The sequence below is a fragment of the Mus caroli genome, unplaced genomic scaffold (assembly GCF_978045245.1).
Source record: "Mus caroli unplaced genomic scaffold, Mus_caroli_1 scaffold_15, whole genome shotgun sequence".
NCBI lineage: Eukaryota > Metazoa > Chordata > Mammalia > Rodentia > Muridae > Mus > Mus caroli.
The window spans coordinates 71809937-71834363 of NW_028227270.1; the positions used below are offsets into that span (position 1 = coordinate 71809937).

Below are 24427 nucleotides of genomic sequence, written 5' to 3' on the forward strand. Positions count from 1 at the left end.
GATTTTTGTACTGACATAGGTTGATTCTTTCCATTTTCATTTTTCCCTTCATATATGCATATTCATAGATGTTTTACGTGCAGTCGCTGCTGTTGTTACTAAAACATTTTAAAGCTACATTTGATCTGATGCTGGCAAAGCTCTGGTCTTCCTCATCCCCTCCCCTTTGTGTTACCGATGTCTCAAATTCACCTGTATGTTATTGGACTGTTGAAGATAGATTTAAAGCTTCTCTTATTATTTCTGAGACTGTGTAACCCAGGATGACCCCAGATGAATACTTCTCCTGTCTTAGGCTCTTAAGTGATTGGACTCCAGGCATGTGCTACCATACCCACCCCAGTTTATGTGGTGCTGGAACTGAACCCAGAGATTCCTGCGCTCCAGGCCAGGACTCTACCAATGCAGCCACATCTGCAGCCTCAGCCTGTCATGTCTACTTGAAGGACACCTTCTGCCTTTCTCCCCCTGCCACACACACTTAAGGATGTATTTATTTATTTATTTACTGTTGATATATGTGTGTCTGTGTTTGGGGGAGGGGTTGCATAGATCAGGAGAAAACATCAGGTGTCCTTCTCCATCACTCTGGGTTTCTTCCTTTTAGTCGGTGTCTTAGGCAGGGTTTCTATTCCTGCACAAAACATCATAACCAAGAAGCAAGCTGGGGAGGAAAGGGTTTATTCAGCTTACACTTTCCACACTGCTGTTCATCACCAAAGGAAGTCAGGACAGGAACTCACACAGGACAGGAACTTGGAGGCAGGAGATGATGTAGAGGCCATAGAGGGATGTTCCTTACTGGCTTGCTTCCTCTGGCTTGCTCAGCTTGCTCTCTTATAGAACCCAAGGCTATCAGCCCAGGGATGGCACCACCCACAATGAGCTGGGCCCTTCCCCCTTGATCACTAATTGAGAAAATGCCCCACAGCTGGATCTCATGGAGGCGTTTCCACAAGGGAGGTTCCTTTCTCTACGATAACTTCAGCTTGTGCCAAGTTGACACACAGAACCAGCCAGTACAGTTGGGGTCTCTTCCTGAACCTGGGGCCCATCTTTTCTCCATCAGGCTTAAAGCAAGCAAGCTCCAGCGATCCTCCTGCCTCCATCCCCTTAGATCTGTTACAGGTGTGGGCAAGACACCCGGCTTTGAACATTTGTGCTGGTGTCTGGACTCAGTCTTCATGGTTGCACAACAAGATCTCTTAACTGATGAACCAGGACTCATTTTACTGGTTTTTTTTTCTTTAAGTATGGGTCTACTAATTATAAACTCCCTCAGCTTTTGCTTTTTAAAAACATTTTTTAAAAAGTCTTTAAAATTCTATCGTATTTTAAGTGCATGGATGTTTTGCCCGCAATATTTGTATGGGCACCACCTGAATGCCTGGTGCCCACAGAGGTCAGAAGACGGTGTTACAAATGGTTATGAGCCACCATGTGGGGACTGGGAATCAAACTCTGTTCTTCTGCAAGAGGAGCAAAGGTTCTAACTGCTGAGCCATCTGCCCCATCTTTTCCTAGAAAAGTCTTAATTTCTCTGTCTCTGAAGGACAGTTTCACCTGATACCAGAGCCTCACCTGACAATGTTTTCTCTTAGCAGCCTTAATAGCAGTCCATTCTCTCTGAGCTTCAAACATCCCTTGTAGAAACATTTGGAAATTCCATGGAAGCCCCTGAAAGTGAGACCGGCTGCTTCTGTTATATTGCTCTCTTCCCTTTAATATTGCCTACGACTCTTAGATATTTCTACCATAGGGTGCCATGATGTACTCCCTCGTTTGTTATTGTCACAGAGTCCCCTCTGTGTAGCCCAGACTGGCCTCTACCTCACCACTCTCCCACCTCAGCCTTGTGAACACCAGGCTTAGAAGCATGAACTAGGTGGCTGGTTCCTTATTCTACTCCGAATTTTGTGAATGTGTGTGGTCATTTCTTTCCTGAGATTGAGGAAGTCTTCAGTTATCATTTCTGCAAATGCTTTCTGTCTCTTAACCTTTGTGACTCCCATATGGAGATCTTGGTCTACCCAAAGGTGTCCTGAAACGCCTTTAGAATCCCAACACTTTTCTTCATTCTTTCTTTCCTTTCTCCACTGGCTCTGATTTTAAGTGACTTCTTTGGAAGCTAGAGAGATGGCTTGTGGGTTAAGAGCACTGGTTGCTCTTGCAAAGGACTCGGAGTTCGGTTCCAATTACCCACAACCATCTATAAGTCCAGTTCCAGGGGATATGACACCCTCTTTCTGGCCTCTTCAGGCATCAGGCACACAACTGGAATACATGTATGCATGCAGGCAAAACTTTTATATACATAAAATAAAAATGATTAAATCTTGAAAAAAGAGGCAGGATGTGGCACTGGAGAGATGGCTCAGCAGTTAAGAGCACTGGCTGCTCTTCCAGAGGACCCGGTTTGATTCCTAGCACCCACACAATAGCACACACATAACCTTCTTTAACTCCAGTCCTGGGAAATCTAATGCCCTCTGCTGGCCTCCATGGGTACTGCATGCACAGTTGCATAGACAACAAGCAGGTAAAACACCTATCCACAGAAAATAATAAAGAAGAGAAGAAAGATCACAGCAACTTTACCTGTCTGAATGATTTCTCTTCAAGTTTGCTGTTTCTTTCGACCCTCTATATGAGTTCTGCAGGCTAGTCAACTCCAGAATGTACACTTCATTCTTTTTAATGGTCTTGTTTTTATCCCTGTTGGTGGTGTCTCTTGTTCCTACTCCAGTTCTTTTTTTTTTTTTTTGTTTTGTTTTGTTTTGTTTTGTTTTTGAGCTCCTCTATGACAAATATATATTTTTCCCATAAGGAAACTCATAGATCCCCCCCCTCTCTCTCTGTGTAGGTACACATGCATGAATGTGTTCTAATGTGTACAACCTGATGTCATCCATTGCATACCATCCCTTGGGTTTGTTTGTTCGTTTGTTTGTTTGTTTTGAGACAATGTTTCTCACTGGGATCTGAGTAGGCTGGCCAGAGAGCACCATGGATCTACGTGTCTCTATCTCCCCAGTCCTTGAATTACAGTAGCACACCACCATGCCTAGCTGTTTATGTAAATGCTGAGGGATGAACTCAGGTTCTTGCGCTTATGTGACAAGGACTTTATTGACTGCAACAATCCCCTTGAGCCACAGATCTGGGTTTCTTTTCTTTCTTTCTTTTTTAATTTTTAAATTTATTTTTATGCACATACACCTGCAAGCCAGAAGAGGGCATCAATTCAGATTTGGGAGCTGGAGAGATGGCTTAGCAGTTAAGGACACTGGCTGCTCTTCCAGAGGTCATGATTTCAATTCCCAGCAACCACATGGTGACTCTCCAGCGCCCAAATCTATTTCTTTAGGATCAAGTTTGGGAGTTTGTTTTCTTTCTCTGATTGGCCCATGTTCTCCTGCTTCTATGTATGGTTTATAGGTTTGTTTCTTGCTTTTAGTTTAGGCATTTGAAGAGACCATCTCTCCAGATTATGTGCTAGCTCCAGGGAGAGGAAACCTTTACCCATCAGCACGGCTGGGGGGTGGGGGTGGGTCTCAGAGCATCTTGCCTGTGGAACCAGAACTCTAATGTGCTGCTGGATTTTGCTGTCAGTGGCTTTTACACTCCAGTTCTGGGTCTTTCTGCTCTCAACTCACGGAAGAGAGAGTCCACAGTCCCAAATGCCCTGGGTAGACCTCTGAGGAGCCAGACTTATCAGTGCCTGACTGAGATTTCTGTTTCTGCCCTGCAAGCCTTGTAGTCCTAGTGTGGGAAGACCCCTGGTGTGGGAGGAGTCCTGGTGTGGGAGGAGCCCTGGTGTGGGAGGAGCCCTGGTGTGGGAGGAGCACAGGTATTTTGTTATCTGCCAAACAACTGGATTAAGACAGGCATCTCCCACCTTCCCCTGGGATTCCCTTCTTGGAATATGTTTGTAGGTACTGTGTGGCTGCTCAGTTTGTGTCTACAGTCTTCATACATGATGTGGTCCGTATATTGTTCTGTGTCTCTATGGAGGACCTGCAACTTGTTGACCTAATGTCTTGTTGATGTCACTTTGCATGTGTGTGTGTGTGCGTGCACGAGCAAGCATGTGCCCACACCTGCATTACTGGTAATGGAACCCCAGGTTTGTGCATGTTAGGCAAATTTTCTTCTGTTGAGCTGGACCTCAGCTGTGCAGTAGTTGCTATGGCCGCTCATTAGTTAGAGGTCCAGAAATGTAAGAGTCACACCTAGACTGTAGTAACTTTTAGGACATAGGCAGAAACAGCTGTGCTTTTTATTGATCTGTCCTTGAAAATAGCATCTAGGAGAACCAAGTGCTACATCTGAAATCCAGGCACCTCTGTCTACTCTCTCTGCCCCCTGGGCATCCTGGTGTGCCCCTCCCCAAATAAGTGGCTTCCCCTCTTTCTGCAGTGCTCTGACCCACAGAAACTGCTTCATATTGCCCAGGAGCTCCTGCACACGGAGGAAGCCTACGTGAAGCGGCTGCACCTGCTGGACCAGGTAATCAAGAGGGGCTGGGAATCCCCTTCTCTCTACACCTGGAATTCAAACCACTGTCCCTGCACCCTGTTTGGGTATTGTGATTGGAGCAGGACTGACAAATACCAAAGTTCTGAGGAAGTGACCTCTGGCCTGAAAGCACGTTGTTCACAGTGCTCACGGCTCTGGGGCAGAAGCTCCGTATGTTCATTTTGGGGGACATCTCTTCATGAAGGATGCATTGAACACATGAATGGATGCTGGGGTCTAGGGAGGATGTCTCAGTCCATCAGGTGGTTGTCTTAAGTGCACAAGAGCCTGAGTTCGATTCTTAGAACCCACGTAAACATCCTCATAATAGTGGCCAATGCTTGTATCTCAGCATCCGGGAGATGGAGACAGATACCTGAAGCTTGCTGTCCAGACATCCCTGTCTTATCTACTCAGAAAGATTAAGGTTTAGTGGAAAGACCTTGTCCAAACAAACAAACAAACCCAAGATGAATGATACCCGAGGAAGGCACCTGAAATTGTTCTCCAGCCTCCACAGTCAGGTGTACACCTATTGCCGTATGCAAGTGCACACACACAAAACATCCATAGCTGGGCCAGTGGGTGCTCTGCATCCCTGCTCATGAGGAAGTGGGAAGATCCCTACCACAGGAAATACAGCCCCAGGAGAACAAGGCCTGCATTGGGGGTGGGGGGTGGATAGTGGGGGGTGGGGGTGACTTCCACCTGCACCTCACAAGCCTGAGAAGGTGAGGCAGACAGATGTCCCAACCCATCCTCAGGAGCTGCTCCTACCTCAGCCCTGATCCTCACCTGCAAGCTGGAGGATTCTAGCTCTGATGTTCAGTAAGAAAACCTAAGTGGGGCTAGAGAGAGGACTTGGTAGGTAAGAGGGTGTCCTAGGGTTACTGTTGCTGTGGTGGAACAAGAAAGTTGCAAAAGAAAGAGTTCATTTGGCGTACACTTCCACATCATAGTCCATCATTGGAGGGAGTCAGGACAGGAACTCATAGGGCAGGAACCTGGAGGCAGGAGCTGATGCAGAGGCCATGGAGGGGTGCTGCTTACTGGCTTGCTCCCATGGTTTACTTAACCTGCTTTCTTAGAGCACCCTGACCATCAACCCAGGGATGGTATCACCCACAGTGGGCTGGGCTGGGCCCTCCCCCTTCAATCACTAATTAAGAAAAATGCCCTATGGCAGGATCTTATGGAGACAATTTCTCAACTGAGGTTGCCTATTTTCAGATGACACTGAAACTAGTCATTACAAACATTGAAGAGTATTTTCTGTATAAGCCTGTGTTTGAATCTCAGGACCCATGTAAAAAGTGCACTCTTGGGAGCTGGAGCAATGACTTAGCTGTTGGAGGCACTGGTTGATCTTCAGAAGATCTGTCTGGGTTTGGTCTCTAGTGCCAACACAGGGCTTCACAACCATCTGTAACTCCAGTTCCAGAGGCTCTGATGCACAAGGCACACACGTGGGACACAGACATAACTCACACAAAGCACTCATAAGCATAAAGTAAACAGATCCTTTAAAGTGCACACCTGCAACCCCAGCACCACGGAGGTGCAAAGGCAGAAGGGTTTGCTGGGATCTGATGGTTGCTGACCTAGCTCTAAACCCTGCCTCAAGAGAATGTGGTGAGGAGTGACAGCTTCTACACACACATACACAGGTGTGTGCACTACACACACACACACACACATCACACACATACTGTCCTATACACATATAAAACTACACACACATGTACACACACACAGGTGTATGCACTACACACACACATGCACCACATCCACACACACTCACCACACATACAAACACATACACTACACAGACACACATACCACACACACACACTACATACTCTCCTACATAAAACTATACACACACATGTGTATGCATTACACACACATATACCACATTCATTCACACACACTATACATACATACATACACACACACACACACACTACACAGACAAGAAGCCCAAGAACCCACTTATGTGGCAGGCGTCTGAGTCACTCACACTCAGTGGCCTCTCTGTGCTCAGGTTTTCTGTACCAAGCTGACAGAAGCAGGGATCCCTCTGGAAGTCACCACCGGCATCTTCTCGAACATCTCTTCCATCTACTGCTTCCATGGGCAGTTCCTCCTGCCCGAGCTGCAGAAGAGGATCACAGAGGAGTGGTAAGCCTGGTCCATGCCCACCCAAAGGGACCCTAAACTCCAGTTTGTCTGCCTGGAACCCTGGCAGGTTCTTGGGGGTGGGGTCCTTGTCATGGAGGACTGGGTGTCTCCCTTCCCTTCCAGGTAACCCCAGCTCCATCTCTTCCTGGGTCATGACCATGACTGATGTCTCTTTGGTGTCTCTTGAGTTTATGGATCTAGATGAGATTTGACATCTGGAGGGGAAACAATGCATGATGCTGATAGTTTCGTTTCCCCTCTTTGTCTGTATCTACCTTTGCTCAGTGTGTGGCTGGGTCACTTTGTCAATCTTCAGAAGCTGCAGAACAGGTTGCACTGTGTCCTCAAGGTGGCTAGAGCTGGGTGACAAAGTCCATGTCTGGTAGCACAGGCCTTCTCCTTCCATACCCTGGAGGCCCTACCATAAGCTCACAGAGGATTGCCTCAGTCCTGTAATGATGACACATAGCTTCTTGCCTTGCATCTCCAATTGTTCAAGTTATAAAATCAAACCCTGTGCACAGTTTCATAGGAGTACCAAGTGGTGGCTTTGTGTCTGTGCCTTTTTTCCCTTTGTTTTTTTTTTTTGTTTTGTTTTGTTTTGTTTTGTTTTGTTTTTTGTTTTTTTTTTTTTTGTAATTACAAAGGATAAATCTCCAAAAGAGAGTTCTAAGATCAGAAATTATGACGATGGTTTTTCCTGTGGAGGTATGAACAACATCTATTCACCCAAGACAGGGCACCAGTTACAGACCAAAAATTAAATAAATAAATATCCAATCCCAGCTTAGTTGAAACAGTGAGTTTTCTGAGGTTACTTAAGCACTGGGCTTACTGGAGTGACTTAAAGGTGGCCACAGCAGGGAAGGACTCACAAAAGCAGCATTCCTGGAGTTCCCTCACAGCTTGAGGGCAGCCTGGTGGAGTGGAAAAATTTCTCCTATGCAATTGTGAGTGCTTATATGACCTTGGGAAGAGGTCTTGTGAATCTTGTAAGTTTCAGGAACTTCCTGAAGTTTCGATCACTTCCTGAGCCTGGTAGGTTTTACTTCCTGAGTTTTATGGAGCCTCCCTTCTGGAGGGGATGTTTTAACATAGAGGAAATAACTGTACAATCATGATTATGATGTTTGCTTCCTAGAATTTATTTCTTTACTCAGTTTATTCAGAAGTTTTAATCACTGGTCCTGCCAAGTCCTCTTCTCTCCCTGGCTTTGGTGGTAGTGTGTAGACCCACCATTTCTACTCTGTCACTTAGAATGACACTTCACTGACCATCTTTGATAACTGTGGCCTGCCTCTCAAGGACAGCACTATTGCTAAGTCCTTCTCTATGGGCACTGGTCCCCAGCCTGTGCTGTCAAGGTGTTTAGAGACAGTGTATGTGGTGGGATGGGGAAACATTCAGAGAGAGTGACCAATGTGCTTAGCACCATAGGACAAGGCATCAACACCATGCCACCTAGATTCCTCATCCAGTGACCGTGCTTCTCCACACAGGGATACAAACCCTCGCCTCGGAGACATCCTGCAGAAACTGGCTCCATTCCTGAAGATGTATGGCGAGTATGTCAAGAACTTTGACAGAGCGATGGGGCTGGTGAGCACTTGGACCCAGCGTTCTCCGCAGTTTAAGGATGTCATCCACACCATCCAGGTAGTGTGGCATACACACTTTTTTTTTTTTTAACTTCAAAAAGTTTTTTTTTTTTTTTTTTTTTTTAAGCATAGTGTCTTAGTTTGGGTTTTATTGCTATGAAGAGACACCATGACCAAGGCATCTCTTATAAAAGAAAACATTGAATTGGGGCTGGCTTACAGTTTCAGAGGTTTAGTCCATTATCATCAAGGCAGGAAGCATGGCAGCATACAGGCAGACATGGTGCTAGAGAAGAAGCAGAGAGGTCTATATCTTGATCTGAAGGCAGTTAGAAGAGGACTGTGTCTCCCATACTGGGCAGATCTTGAGCATAGGAGGAGACCGCCAAAGTCCACCTCCCCCACAGTGACACACTTCCTCCAACAAGGCTATATACATCCTCCAATAAGGCCACACCTCTTAATAGTAGCACTTCCTATAGACCAAGCATATTCAAACCACCACAGACAAAGTCTCAGGCAAGGCACATGCCTTTAATCTCTACACTCAGAAGACAGAGGCAATCAAATCTTTGTGAGTTTGAGGCCAGACCAGTCTATATAGCAAGTTCCAGACCAGACAGCACTACATAGTAAGACCATAGTAAGACCAAACAAAACAAACAACAAAATCAAAAATCCCACCACCACTACAATAACAATAAAACAAAGTCTCTAGATCTGGCTGGCTTTGAACTTCCTATATAGCCAAGGATGACCTTGAACTTCAGACTCTCAGGTCTCCACCTCCTGTGAGCTAGGATTACAAAAGTGTGTACCTCCACACCCAGCTTACAGAGCGTTGGGCATTGCAAGCCTGCATCAGCATACCTGGGGGTTTCTACATGGGTTCTGGGGTTGTGTTCAGTTCCTCATGCTTGAGCAGCTACACTGTCCCCCAGGCCAGTCCTCTGGAGACACTATGACACTAAACTCTCACATAAGCATGAGACTCATCTGTGCTGCGGAGATCCATGGACAGCTCTCCCTCCAGAGAGCAGGGCAGTGTTCAGCCTGAGCCCAGGCCACTGTTCCTGTCCACATAGAGCAGACCAGGTTCTTGGGTCCAGCAGGTCCTAGGGTGACAAGACACCTCTGGGGTTGGGATGACAGTTTTGTGCATTGGCTACCTCAGTACTATGCAGTCCCTGAACAATGGGCGCCACCTGGGGATGGTTCCTACTAAACACACCCAAGGTTCTGCCCCTTGGCCTCAGCACAATTCAGACATTCTCTGCCAAGACCTGATCAGTGTCTACTGACACTGCTATTGCTTCGGTACCTGGAGGGTAGTATCTGGGGCAGGTCTACGGTGCACAGGCTGACCCCCAATAGAAAATTCTCCTTCATAAATGTCCACGGCTGAGAAGCCTAGACCTGGACAAAATGGGATCAAATGACCATCTCGTTTCCCTTGGTCTCTGGAGGGAAATGCTTTTGCTTAATCCAAAGCCTATTTTAAATTATAAGTCTTAAAGACATTCAGACATTTACCAAGGATTTGTAAGGTGATCAACTTAAGGCTAGAGAAAGGAGCTGAGAGCCTGAGTTTGGATGTCTAACACAAGGTAACACAGGTATGATGGCATGTGTCTGAACCCTAGTACGTGGGGCTGAGGGTAGTCATGGAGACAGGTAATTCTGGGCTGATGAGCAAGCCTAGATGAGATCTAGTTTCAGCCAGAGATACTCATGCACACAGCATACCCAGGAGTAACCACACAGAGACAAAGCCTACAGACATCACATTCTGCCCCACTTACTTTTATCTCTAAGCACATACGATGGCCGTTGTCTTTGGAAACTCTTCTGCAGACACTGCTGCCCTCATCACCAAGTGTGAGGGAGAGTGTCTCCCACTCGCCCACATGGTGACTGAAATCAGGAACCCCACACGGCTGTCACAGCACTGTCTCCTCACAGCCCCACAGTCGCCAGCTATCCCGGTTGGTTGATGCACTTGCAATTTTTCTTTGCCTTTTTTCTCTTTGTGGTTCGTAAGCCAAACTAGGACACACACTGTTCTCATTATCAGGTCGAGTCCTTCCCTCGAGGACAGGCTCTGCCCTTGTCCTCTTGAGGGAATTGGCTACTGCCTCTTAGTTTTGGGATTATCTGTGGTTTATCCATGATTCAATTTAGGCTGTGCCTCCGTGTGAACTTCTCTGGAGCAAAATCTTCCCCCTGCCCCACCCCCTTGCCTCTATTCTTAAGTTTCTAGCAGGGAGATGCTTTGAAGCCCTGGGAACAGCCAGGAAATAGCTTGCTTGAAACAATTTGTCTGTGTGATATATGCCTGTGTACATAGGTGTCTGTATGCTCATATTTGCGTATGTGCATATCCGAGGTCAGATGTCAGTGTTGAGTGTCTTCTAACTCTTCCCATCTGATTTTTGAGGCTGAGTCTTTCGTTGAACCCAGAGCTCAGTGACTCTGCTAGGCTAACTGGCCAATGATACCTGGTTATCTCTGCCTCCCCAGCACTGGAGTCTCAAATGAGCACATGACACTCAGACTTCTTTTAGATTTTATTTTCTGTGTCTGAGTGTTTTGTCTGCATGTATGTTTATGAACTGTGTGCATGTCTGGTGCTCCAGCGTGGTTAGAAGAGGATGTCAGAAACTCTGAAACTAGAGTTACCAATGGTTGCTAGTCATGTAGTTGTTAGAATTAAGCTTTAAATGTTCTTAACCTTTGAGCCCTCTTTCCAGCACCAATACTCAGAATTTTTTTTTAACTTAAGTACAAACTTCATTTAAAAAAAAAAAAAGCCAGGGGTGGTGGTGTATGCCTTTAATCCAAGTACGTGGAAGGCAGAGGCAGGCTGATCTCTGTGAGTTCAAGGACAGCTTGGTCTATGAATAGAGTCCAGGTTAGCCAGGGATCTGTTAAACAGAGAGACTCGGTCTCCAAAAACAAACAAACAAACAAACAAACAAACAAACAAAACAAAATGAAAACTCATTGTTTAGGGACTGAGAAGATTGCTGGTGGTTAAAGTGTTTCAGTGTAAGTACAAAGACCGGAGTCCAAATCCCTAGACCCTGTTGGACCCTAGACTGTTCTGGGTCCATCTCCAACAGAATTTTTGTTCTGGGGCCTGAGGAAGGTGTGGGTGTCTGGGATCCTGAAGTTGCTAGGGGGCAGGGCAGCGGACAGCAGGAGAAATGGTGGGCTCTCTCAGCTGTTAGCAGGCAGAAGAACCAGGCAGCATGGCAGAGAGCCCAAGGTGAGCATAGAGGTAACAGATTGCTAGCATTGTCGCAGGTAGACTTGTGTGCAGGATGAAGGATGTGAACTGCTGCTGTCTGCAGCATGAAGGCACTGAAGTGTGGCAAGGGTGGGGGAGCTGGAATCTAGAGGGAGGAGGGGAGGTGTAGAGAGCCAGGGACAGTGCAGGGGTAGGGTTGCAGCAGTCACCTGCTCTCTCTGTCATTCATCATGCAGGGACTCTACAGAAGGACACCCAGCAGCTTCTAGGCATGAGGACTGTTACTGGGGAAGTTAGGCACAGTTACCCTGCACCTGACAGAGAGGAGGTAGATCTGAGGGGACGAGGTAGAGTATGAGTCTTAATGACTCTCATAGGAGGAGGCAGTATCTTGACCTTGTTTTCTTCAACCCAAGCCTGCCCACCCAGAGAGTTCCAGTTCCTCTATCATTAGGCACCTTTGAGCCTCCATTTCCCCAGCTATAAGATGTGGTCTATGTCAATCATGTCTTGAAAACCAGAAAGCCCCAGGCAGCCTCTGGGGACTGTGGTGGCCAGTAGCAGGGGCAAGACCCTATGGTGACCCTATGTGTGCTTTCTGTCCACCCAGAAGCAGGAGGTGTGTGGGAACTTAACACTGCAGCATCACATGCTGGAGCCTGTGCAGAGGGTCCCCCGCTATGAGCTGCTGCTCAAGGACTACCTAAAGAGGCTCCCCGGGGATGCCCCAGACCGGAAGGATGCAGAGAGTAAGTGGAGGTGGCTGTAGGGCTGGGGAGAGGGGGTCTCTGGAGAAGACTGAGACACACATGGGAAGACAGAGGGGAGAGAGATAGAGACAGACAGACAGAGATAGAGACAGAGTGACTAATAACTAGGAAAGTGATTTAGTCTTTTCCTCTCACCTGGGAGAATGCTATCTGGGGAAGGCACTGCCAAACACTGGCTCCATCCAGACCTGAGGCCCAACAATGGGCCCCTCAGTGATGGTGTTCCTATTTCAGGAGTCATGAACAATGTAACTGGCCAGCAGCACAGGGCTGGGTACTGTGTAAGAGAGCTGGGGGTCTCACTTGGTGTTGGCCCCACAGGCTCAGCAAATGGTTTTGGGCCTTGTTCCTTCTCTGTGCCAAATCTCTGGAGCAGTCTGGGCACCCCGAGAAAGGCCAAGTGCAGGAGCAAGGTCTCCCACTGGAAGATAGCATCATCAATGTCAGCCTCTCCAGTGAGAACTTGCTGCATTACCACGTTGCCCAAGGCTCACTCAGTTCTCCTCACGCAGGGTCCCTGGAGCTCATCTCCACAGCTGCTGACCACTCCAATGCTGCCATTAGGAAGATGGTGAGTTCAGATTGCTGCAGGGAAGCAAAGACTATGCAGGGAGAGGGAGGAGGTGGACCATATAAGCAAGTGCCTTCACCCCTGGTTCCAGGTGGGCCCTGTCAGTGAGCACATGTATACCAGTCTCCCCAAGACATGCCAAGTGCATATCCCAGTACCCCCTAATAATAAGTACATGCTCAGCCTCTCTCTGTACAAACCAGGTAGGTTTATGCCCACATTCCCAATGCAAGCCAGATGCATGTTCCACCTCCCCAGGACATGCCATAATGACACCTGATTCTTCTATATACCTGCCAGTTCCTGCAAGGTCATGGGTTTTTCCTCACCCTCTAGGGTCCCATGCATCCTGTGCTGTTTGGTCCATTAGCATCTATGCATCCATACAAAGAAGGGCCAGCCTGACCAACTTACTTTTAGGTACACAAGTAGAAATCACAACTGGTCTAGCCCCAGCCAATGTTGCTATTGTCAAAGTCCCTACAGGCTCGGTTCTACGTTGACTAGTGTTGAATTCTAACCAAGAGTTAGAACCACGAGCTGTTAACTTTATCCCCATTGTATCTTTGGCCATTAGGTTTCCCCAACCAGGCTTGGGGAAAGTAACATGTAGATTAGCCCAGTCTGGATCATAGCGACTCAACTGATTCCTGCATGCTTCAGTTTCCTTGTCTATAAATTGGGGATAGCCATGACATTTATTTCGCAGAGTATGTGTCAGAATTAAATAATTAAAATATGAATGGCATAGAACAGCCTCTGGCACATAGCAGCAGAGGTTTGTGACTTATTAGTTTCTGAGTGATGAGCTTCTAGTTACCCTTTCATACCCAGCTCAAATGTCTCCCTGTGTTTTCCTCCCTTTTCACTGGAAGTTATTTCATTGTTACAGTGGACTCTGGGTGATGGTTGCAGAGCATGGCTTTGCTCACCTCTGGGTCCATGGCAGTTCCCTAGGTTTTGTGATCTTGCAGGTGCCTGATCTTGTGTCTTTTGCAGGAGAAAATGCACAAGCTCTTAAAGGTGTATGAGCAGCTGGGTGGGGAAGAGGACATCGTTAACCCAGCCAATGAGCTGATCAAGGAGGGCAACATCCAGAAGTTATCAGCCAAGAATGGCACCACTCAGGACCGATATCTCTTCCTGGTGAGCCAGCCAGCCATGGCACAGAACTTCCTCATCTGCCTTCTCAGACCCTGGATAGAACTGGAAAGATTCAGAAGCACAAGGAGGAGGTTCTTCTGTAGCTTTCCAGATAGGTTTTTTTGGGCTATCTCTCTTGCTAATGATGCTGCACTGGTTTCTGGAAGCATCTAATATTTATGTTCCATATATCCAGCATTTCTATTCTTTTTTATCTACCTCGGTTGCAATTAAGGAGTATCCAGCAACCAAAATATAGAGAATTGTAGCCAAACATCAAGATCTCAACTGTCCCCAGAACCGTGCTCCAGTTTAGAGGGGGAGAAAAGAAAGGAAGGAGTTATAGTGGGAGATCCATTCAAGTACCTTACATACAGGAAGAGACACAGTTTCTTTTTCTATAGCTACTTTTCCCCCTACCTCCTCCTCTTTTTCTCCTTCCTCCTCTTCTTCTCCTTCCTCCTCTTCTTCCTCTTCTTGGTTCTTCCCAAGGCCTTACATTTGTTAGGCAAACACCTGATCACTGAACTACACTCATTAGGCCAGCCTCTACTCTTGAATAAGTAGCTATATCTTTGCAAGTTTCCTTTTTTTTTCACATTCACACACTCAGGATATGTTTATTATTTTTTATTTTTTATGTATATAAGTACAATGTAGCTATCTTCAGACACATCAGAAGGGGGCATCAGATCCCATTTCAGATGGTTGTAAGATGCCATGTGATTGCTGGGAATTGAACTCAGGACCTGTGGAAGAGCAGTCAGAGTTCTAAACCACTGAGCCATCTCTCCAGCCCTGCAAGTTTCTATGACATACCTAGCCACAGTTTTTTGTCTGAATAATAGCACTAGATAGGGGGTTTATCTTGTGGAATGGAGCTTAAATCCAATCAGAAAGTGATTGGTCACTCCCATGACATTCATGCCTCTATTGTACCAGCGGGTGAGTCTTGCTGGGCCAGTTGTTATTGTAACTTTACAGGATTCACATCTGGGTATGATGTATGCTTATGTCTCTCCTCTGGTTAAATGTATAGCATCTTTCAGCACTATAGAAGCTATCCAGTGGGGTTGAAGCTTTTGGGTCAATTCTGACTTGAATTCTCCATGTTCTATGACTAAATATATGGTATTTGCAGCAGTAGCATCTTATCACCAAGTTCTGGAGGGTAAACCAAGAACATTAGCAGTAGCCTGGACTATTTGGTGTTTATGGGATCTCAATGGCCAACAACTCCAAAAGACATAACCCATTCCTGGAACTGGGCTTTTGTTTGTTAGTCTCTGGTATCTAGTGGGACCATTGCTGTCCATGATAGGCTCAGAATGTGCTTCTTGAGCCTTGTGCTTAAAGGCGTGTGTGCATCTTTTAAAATTATATGTTTTACTTTATGACATTAAATAAAGCTTGTATGGGTCCCTTGTGAGGGGCTCCCTGGGACACCACTCCCCATGACCTCTTTCTTACAGTTCAACAATGTGATGCTCTACTGTGTACCCAAACTGAGGCTCATGGGCCAGAAGCTCAGTGTACGGGAGAAAATGGACATCTCTGATCTCCAGGTGAGCGGGTCCCTCTCTCCTTCTCTTATGCCTTGGGAGGGGTACAATAAGGGATAATTTTGAAGGCCACCTCTGCAGCTCAGAGAATTCTGAGACAACATCTTGGTCCTGGTATACTAGCCTTGAGTGGACAGTGTTCCCCATGGTCTTAGAGTATACTTTCTGCCAAGTCTCTGATGACCTCAGGTTGAAGAGAATAGGAGGTTGAGACTATAAAGTTCACAGCCATGGGGGTCACATAGACACAAGGTAGGCTGTCACTTCGTGAGGACAGGACTTAAGACCCAGTTAAAGATCTAGAAGTGAAATTCGGGTGATAAATTCAGAATGGAGTGTGGGCCTACTCTTCTGGCCTGTGGTTTTGTGCTGATGGAAGAGTGTTAAATCTGAGAGCCTACAAGGACATGACACTACTCCATCAATTCTCTCTGGGCGCACACCTTTAAACTCACCACGCACCTGCCCATGTGGGCTCAAGCACCTGCTGAAGGACAGAGTCAAGCATCTTATATGATTTTCATCCCTCCCAAGGGGTGTGTGGCTGTGTTGGGAGGCAAAGCCCTGCATGCTGGAAGGGAAAGGCTGGGTCAGGGGTGCCTGGGGACAACTACTAAAGGAGGCCTGATTTTGCCAAGCAGCAGTCTAAACACAGAGCCTGAGGCCCAGCTCTGTATGGGCAAGACCAGTGGTCTGTTCTTCTCCTGAGCCTCAGAATCCCGACGTTATAGATCTGGGAGCCTGTAGAGTCACTCTGATACTTCCACGGGATAAATAAATAAATAAATAAAACCTCTGAATCACAGAGCTTGGATGTGTGCTAAAGACCAGCTAACATGGTGACCTGTACTCATGTGCTCTGTTCTGTGTTCTGTGTTCTGCAGGTGCAAGATATTGTGAAACCAAACGCAGCCTGCACATTCATCATAACAGGAAGGAAAAGGTCCCTGGAGCTTCAGACTCGGTATGGCACAGCAGCTGCAGCTGCAGGAACATCTTTGACCAGAGACTATAGCGGATCGTTTCTTTTACTGAATGCAATAACCTTTCAATATATTCAGTGTGTGTGTGTGTGTGTGTGTGTGTGTGTGTGTGTGTCTGTGCACGTGCACATGTGTGCGCACGAATGTTTAAATCAAAGATGGGAAGATGTCTCAGTGGGTAAAGAGCTTGGCACATGGCACAAGGACCTGAGTTCAGATTCCTAGCGCATAAAAAGCCAGACACAGCAGTGTGTGTTTGTAATCCCAGGGCTGTGGAGACGGGGAGCCAGGCAGGTTCTGGAGGCTGGCTCTCTAGCCACCCTAGTAGAATTAATGAGCCCCAAGTTCAGTAAGAAGTTCTGTATCAAAAAGTGAGGTGAACAGTGATTGAGGAAGACACACAATATCGGCCTCTGTCCTCTACACACATGCACACACATGAACATGTATACACACATGCTCAAACGTGGCTATTACAAACAGCACGTGTCTTGGTTATGGTCTCTATTGCTATGACTGAAATCAACTTATGGAGAAAGGGTTCATGTCACTTACACTTCCAGGTCACATCCACCACTGAAGGAAGTCAGGGCAGGAACCTGGAAGCAGGAACTGAAATCGTGGAACCTGACTACTTACTGCCTTGCACCCCATGGCTTGCTCAGCCTGCTTTCTTATAGGACCCAGGACTGCCTGCCAAGGGGTGGCACCACCCACAGTATTCTGGCTGTTCTCACATCAGTCATTAAGCAAGAGAATGCCCCATAGACTTGCCTACAGGCCAATCTGATGGAGGCACTCCCTCGACTAATGTTCCTCTTCCTAGATAATCCCCCTAGTCTCAGTGCAACCAAAAAAAAAAAAAGGGGGGGGGGGCCAGGACAGCAGTCCTTCACCTTGCTGCTTTCAGTCAGTGTGTCAGGATTCATCCTATTTCCCATAACATTTTTCCTGCTTTCCTTCACATATTTCCCAGAACTGCACGATCCCCACCAATATTATGGTGGGGAACCAATGAGACAGCTTAGTGGGCAGAAGCACCCACCGCTAAGCCTGGTATTGTGAGTGCCATCCTTTGGTGGCACCGGCTGGTAGAAATAAAAAGTCAACTCCTGGGAGTTGCCCACTGACCTCTGTAGGTGTCACTCACACCCCTACATATACACAAAAATAAATTAAATAAACTAATGTGTTTTTTTTTAAATCAATAACCAGGGACCAGGTGTGGTGGCACACTCCTTTAATCCTAGCACTTAGGAGGCAGAGGTAGGCAGTTCTCTGAGTTCAAGGCCAGCCTGGTCTGCAAAGTGAGTTCCAGGACAACCAGGGCTACATAGGGAAACCCTGTCTGGAAAAAGCAAAGTGGGGAAAATCATCACAGGGTCCCATGCTGACAGCTTGAGTCTCATTTCTGCAAACTGTGTAGACTGTGAACGGTCCCCATGCTTAACCTTTTGTGCACATACGCACAGAGGCTTTTTCTGCCCCTGAGAGATGTACTTCTGAGAGGAGCTCCCGGTCAGCCTGTGGTATGTCTGCTCTATCAGGTCACATTATCCTCTGAGCTTGAGCTCTCATTGGCTGTGTGTAGGAAATCCAATTGGTTACGTTCCACCTATGGAGTGAGAACTTTGTAATCACCTGCCAGGGTCCAGGATGATGTTCATCTGCAAGATGAGCCTGGCCCTAATTGGGTCACACATGTTCTGAACACTGAAACTACCTTTCCAGCCCGGAGTTGCAGTTACAAGGCAGTGAGTGGCTAGGGAGCCACACAGGGCATATCCAAGGATGGATTGCTGAGCTACTGATTTTGTCTTTGTAGGACAGAAGAAGAGAAGAAAGAATGGATTCAGGTGAAGCTTCACAAGTTTGTTCTCTCTCTCCCTCCCATGGATCAAAGAGTCTGGGGGCCTGTCCAGCAAGTCCTCTGCTGCTGAGCTACAGCCGCAGCTCTTGTGTTTTTGAGATAGGGTTTTGCTAGTAACTGACACTGGCTGCAAACCCTCAACCCTCCTGCCTTGGTATCCTGAAGGCCGGGATTCAGATTTGGATCACTGAGTATGGCTTACATCCTGATATTATTTTAGTATGGCTGCTTCACGTTGGGCCACGTGGCCCAGGAACTCTTCCCTAACTGCCTGTCTTCATGTCTCAAGGGAGGCAGTGACCATGGGTGCCTTCATACATGCTTTCAGGTTCCACAAGCCTTTCAATGCATTTAATTGTTTGAGTCCCCTTTCCACAAGTAAGGGACAGGACAGAGCCATGAGGGGCCTCCGGCTAGGTGTTGTCTTTCTGGAATCAGTCTCTTTGGTCTTGTTGGATCCAAAGCAGAGAGTCAGGATAGAATGACCAGGGGTGTTCTATGGATACTTGGACTCAGCTCTCAGCATCCTTCCCTGGCTCTCTGACAGTGCTGTGGCTTTGCTGTGTGTCCAGGTCATTCAGGCCACCGTGGAGAAGCACAAACAGAAGAGTGAGACCTTCAGGGCCTTCGGCGGAGCCTGTAGCCAGGATGAGGAGCCCAGCCTGTCTCCAGACCAGCCCGTGAGTCAGCGGGGGGGGGGGGGGGAGTGGGAGTCAGCTCTTGGCCAGGGAGAGAGGCCTAGGGAGATGATTCAAACACCTCGAACGAATGAACGCACAGTCCCCTGCTGGCCTGGTACTGATCTCCACTGGCACCCGACAAACCTGCTGCCTTGCAGGTTATTGTCCGTGTAGAGGAAGCATTCCTTTAGTGCTGTTTGTCATCTTTGTACCTTCAGCAAGGGAGACATGAGCATTGAGGGACCTTATCTTCTTCCTACAGAACCGGAGGCTCAGGGACTCGGTGACACTCCCGGGCCACCGCGCCACAGAGGTGACATCCTCAGGTCATGGTGCCCTTCTTACACTCCACTTTGAACAGCAAGTGGATGTCTTTTTGTGGTTATATTTTTCTCTCCAAATGCCCCTGCACCCCTGAGGAGTCAACTCAAAGCCCTCTGCCGGTAGTACCATGGGTAGGGCTATTTTATTCTGCATCCCCTATGAGGTCACCCCAGAGCTACAAGAAGACATAACTGACAGGAACTAGGGGTGTGCCCTACCTCCCAGCTACCCACTCCTTCCACCTTCACTGACTGCTTTGCTTGCCCTCACCAGGTGCATCTGGAGGGAACAGCTGGCACACCTTAACTTCTCAGTCTGTCCCCACCTCCAGCTGACGGTCCTCCTGTCCTCAGAGGGTCTGCTTATTCCTTATGTTTTGCTCCCAATTTTCTGCTTCCTGGATGTATTTTTATGAAAAGTTAGCACTCTTTGAAGGAAGGATCCTGCAAGCTCCCTGAGGGCAAATGACTTTGAGGCCAAGGGTACAGAGCAGGCAGTTGTTAGTCAGCCGGGCATGGGGCATTAGGAAGCCTGCAGACTCTCTTCACAGACCACAAGGGTGAATAGAGCATCCTTAGGGACCACCACCTCATGCTTCCAGTATGTGTGATTTTCAGTATCTGAATTAGGGTGATCCAAGTCAGCCTCACCTTATGACACCCAGGTGTCCTCAGTTCAGGTGTGGCTCCCGGAGTCCCAGCATTTATTAGACCAGTCGTCTCATGGGCACTATCCCTCAATGCACAGGGTGATAGCTGGAGAAAATGTCTTCTGCTACCCAGGGTGTGCCGTGCGAGGAGGAAACCACCTCACACTCCATCTCTATTCTCTTCCAGGTCATGAGTGCCAGCTCTGTGGAACCTGCAGGGGTAGCTGACAGTAATGGGGGTGCTCCCGGGGTGAGTGACCCACATCCAGGTATTAACAGGAGTGGGAGATGCTTGGGGAGATGAGAGCAAGGCAGGCCGGAGAGTGAGGATCCAGGAGTCGGCTTGCCCTCTCCTGTGGGCCCAGGAATGCAGATGTGAGGCTATACTGAGGCCAGGTACTGGTGACTTGAGTACCAGGGGGTGGAGGCCACCAGGAGCCTGTTAGTGGAGATTGCACAACCTTGTGTATCATCTGATCTCTGTGTGAATACTTATGAGCTCGCTGTGTGTAAATTTCACCTTGATAACATGTGCAGGAAAGAGATGCCAGCTCTGTGTGGCAGCAGTGTAAAGACAGGTTCATCCATCACACTGAGTAGGTTTTCAGGAAGCTGGGGCTCCCCTCACCCCGTGTGTGTGTGTGTGTGTGTGTGTGTGTGTTCTCAGGGCCAGGCAGCTGGGTTCATGTACCTGTCTGCTAGAGACCGATCATGGGAACTTGGGAGGATGTTTTTATTTTAATTTGGGGATGTCTAATAGTCTGAGGCACATACCCATGCTTGCTCTGGATTGAGTACCCGAAACTGAGCTACATCATCACTTTGGGGCTTGGCATCTCCAAGCACCCATGGCAACAGTGGTCGGGACAACTCTGAGCCATAGCTTCACGTATAGCCCGGAATGACAATACTGCCTAGCATCTTGCTGGGTCCTGGATGAACTAATGAATTAGGGAGAGTGACAGGTGCCACCCAGGGAAGGTGTCTCTAACCCATCCCGGACATGGGCTCTTCTCCCCGGGTCCATTGACACTAACCTGGGACACAGTGCTGTGTTCTCTTCTGCCCACCTGCCCCGCCTCCAGTGTGCCTGATCTTTACCTCCCCTCTTTTTCTCTTTGTCTCCCATCCTGTCTCTATGTCTCTTTTCCACACTGTCTCTGTCTCCCATGACCCTTCTCTGCTTCTGTCTCTTTCCTCTGTCTCTGTCTTTCAGTTGTTCATGCAGAGCCCAGATCTCCTTGCGTTGGAGACAGGAAAGAGTGGGACTCAGAACAGCTGGTGACTCAGCCCTGCAGCTCTGAGAATATGGCTTTGTTAGGGTATGACTGTTGGATTTTCGTTCCCATAAAGAGGAACCCAGATCCACTGGTGAGGTGCCTTGAAGCAAGCGAGGGACAGGCTGTGGGTGGAGCCAGCTGACATAGAGAACAGAGGAGGGCTGGTGTGGCATTGGTCTCAGTGCACAGGCATTATGGGGCCAAGGCCTGTCAGGGTGGACCTGAATATATTGCTGTTCCCCTTCCTTGTGACCACAGCTTCCCCAGGTCCCTCAGTAGTGTGAGTTCAGGCTGGCCACGTGTCAGCCAACCTTGAGAATGCTTGTGAAGCTTGAAGGAGGGCCGAAACATTTCAGGGGTATGATGGCGAAAGAAGAAGGGGACTCCTGAAATAAAGGGGGACTGGACAAGAGGAGAGAGACCCTAATTGGAATGTTGCTGCTGTCTGCCCCCTGCAGAGCAGACAGGCACCCTAAGGATGAACTCTGTTGAAACTGGAAGGCAGGAAGTCTGAACGTGGTGCAGGCAGCCAAGAGGGAAATAAACATCTTGACACCCCAGTGGCTTCCTGCACTAGTCTGCTTGCGCCTGCTTCCTGCCACCTACTGGCCTCCCCTGGCTCCACCAGACCTGGGCCTCTGGACCCACTGTCAGCTTTGCCTACATCCAGGAAGCCCCATGGCTTGTCCCAGGGTCCCTCAGAAATACCTCCCAATCACACACCACATAACCTAGTGTCAACCTTCCGAGTTGCTAACGTAGATGTATGCGGTTGGCCTTAGCCAGACCCATGCAATCCTGATTGTCTCTTTCCTGATGCTTATGGGTTGAGGTTGTGGCTGCCTCACAGTTGAGCTTCCCAAGGAATGCATGTCACCTGGTCAAGTCAGACTGAGCATCTCCTGAACACAGTCTGAAACACTCCCAAGCCAGCCCCACATCTTTCAGCCAGGGAGGGTATCCATGACCATTTCTTTCACTCATGATGCCTTGGACTCTGTTCCTGAACTGTCCAGGCCCTGGGATGGACCTATGGAGGCATTGCTTGTAACCAACTGATGGCTAGGGCATCCAGACCCAGGAAAGCTAGTTCTTTGTTTATGGAATCTCTGGGACTGAGCCCACAGATCCTGGTGAGGGAAGCTACATGCTCCTGGTAGTGCCAGCAGGCAGGGATTCGGGGTAGAGATGGGGACTGTTTAAAGGATCAGTGGTACCTAGAACTGCCCCAAGAGCATTAGCGGTGGTGCCTATGAGTGAGATGTCTCACAGCTGCGCTGAGCGTCAGCACCAAGATTAGGAGGATGAAGCTGGAGGGGAGTGGAGTTTGCTTTGGGTTGAAGCCAGTGATGCATACCCTAGCCTCACTGTCCTCTGGGAGAGAGGTGGGGAAGCGCTGTGGTAACCTAATGCAGGCTGCTCTTGCTGGCTTCCCATCTCCTTTGATTGGGAAGAGACAGCTGGGAGGCCCAGAGTCAAGACCTCAAACCACACTCAGGGCCTGCCTTGATCAGGGTATGGTCACTAGACCTGCTGGGTACCATGGACATATTTGATGCCTGGTCTGCCCCTCTTCCTTTTTCCTGCATCTGCTCCAGGAAGCAGCCTCTTGAAGGTTGACAACATTCACCCCACAGCTGCCCAGTGTCCAGTTCTGGTGTCCCTCTTCCTTTTCCCTTACCGGACCAAGCTGGGGCCAGCCCTTCCTCTAGCAAACAGATCCACAGCAATCGATATTCCAGTAGAGTATGGCCTTGTGCTTCCTTGTTGACTTTTCCCCTGAGCAGAGCTAAGCCAAGCTAAGATTTCAGTGACGGTTCAGAGTCATCTGCGGACCCGCACTGAGTGTCATGATGGGGTACACCACAGAGGAAACCTACACACTGCTCAAAAACAAGGTTTCATTCTTAATCAGACGTGTTTGGCCTTGGGTGACAGACTTCTTAGCATGTCTGGAGAGGGAACAAAACCCTTCAGTGTACCGGGTTTGTGTCCTGTGTCTAGGTGTCTTCCACCCAACAGCCTCTGTCAGCCCCTCTTTCCTAAGAGGGCCAAACCACATCTGGGAAGTTTTGTAAGCATCCTTGCAGAATTCAAAGGCTTCCTCGTTCTGTTAAGAGTAAAAATCAATGCCAGGTGGTGGTGGCAGCGCACGCCTTTAATCCCAGCACTAAGGAGGCAGAGGCAGGTGAACCTCTGAGTTTGAGGCTAGCCTGGTCTACAGAATGAGTTCCAGGAAGAGCCAGGGCTACACATAAGAAACCCTGTCTGGAAAAGCCAAAAGGAAAAAGAAAAAAGTAAAAAATCTAGTTGTTCTTAACCAAAGTTGTACACACACACACACACACACACACACACACTCATTCACTCACACTTAAGAATCTGAAATTCCCCATCCAGAGCTCCAGATGTACTTTGAGTGACACACAGAGCCATCCAAGATTCCATCAAAGCATCGCTCCTGATAACCCACAAGCCAATTGCTTCCCTCCAACCATTCCCCCCAACCCCCATCCCCCCAACCCTATGATACCGGAACTTCCTTTTCTTCATAAGGCCCCATTCTGTACCTGCCAAAGCAGAGACATGGAGAAACTCACTGTATTGACCCTCAGTGGAGAACAGTTTCCAGGTTGACGTTAGCATGCTGTAGATGTTCATGTGTGTCCTCCTGCCTTCGCTATCTGATCATCTGTGACCTGCATATCTAACCAGGCCTCTTGTGTTGTGGATGGCATGGCTGGACATCAAGTCACATGAAGGGTGGGCTGCAGTGGACCTCGGCATCTTGGGAGCAGTACGGGACTAAAGCTCTTGTCTGAGCACAAAACTGGGCAACTCTGTCCTGATCAAATGAAGCTTACTAAATGAAAGTAGCTGCGGGAATCCATGACACTGGTCTTAAAGATCTTTGCCTCAGGACCTTCCCTTTATCTGAGCCCCATTGGTCCAAGGGCCTGAGCTCTTAGCCACACTCCAGATTATCTCAGCCATTCCTCCATCCCCAAATGTCCTGCCATGGTGTCCTGCTGATCCCCAGAGTCTCC

General features: G+C 48.1%; 1 protein-coding gene across 2 annotated transcripts in view; it reads left to right on the top strand.

Annotated features, from left to right (window-relative positions):
* The window catches only part of Fgd3 (FYVE, RhoGEF and PH domain containing 3), a 46456-nt gene that overhangs the window by 15044 nt on the left and 6985 nt on the right, over positions 1-24427 (top strand). For both annotated transcript variants that reach the window (XM_029468654.2, XM_021180574.3), the window contains exons 4-14: positions 4420-4509; positions 6563-6699; positions 8200-8356; positions 12159-12297; positions 12831-12889; positions 13889-14035; positions 15505-15597; positions 16479-16558; positions 18403-18433; positions 19020-19127; positions 20288-20350. In XM_029468654.2, coding sequence (XP_029324514.1) covers positions 4420-4509; positions 6563-6699; positions 8200-8356; positions 12159-12297; positions 12831-12889; positions 13889-14035; positions 15505-15597; positions 16479-16558; positions 18403-18433; positions 19020-19127; positions 20288-20350 — 1104 coding nt within the window. The remainder of the gene's footprint in view (positions 1-4419; positions 4510-6562; positions 6700-8199; positions 8357-12158; positions 12298-12830; positions 12890-13888; positions 14036-15504; positions 15598-16478; positions 16559-18402; positions 18434-19019; positions 19128-20287; positions 20351-24427) is intronic.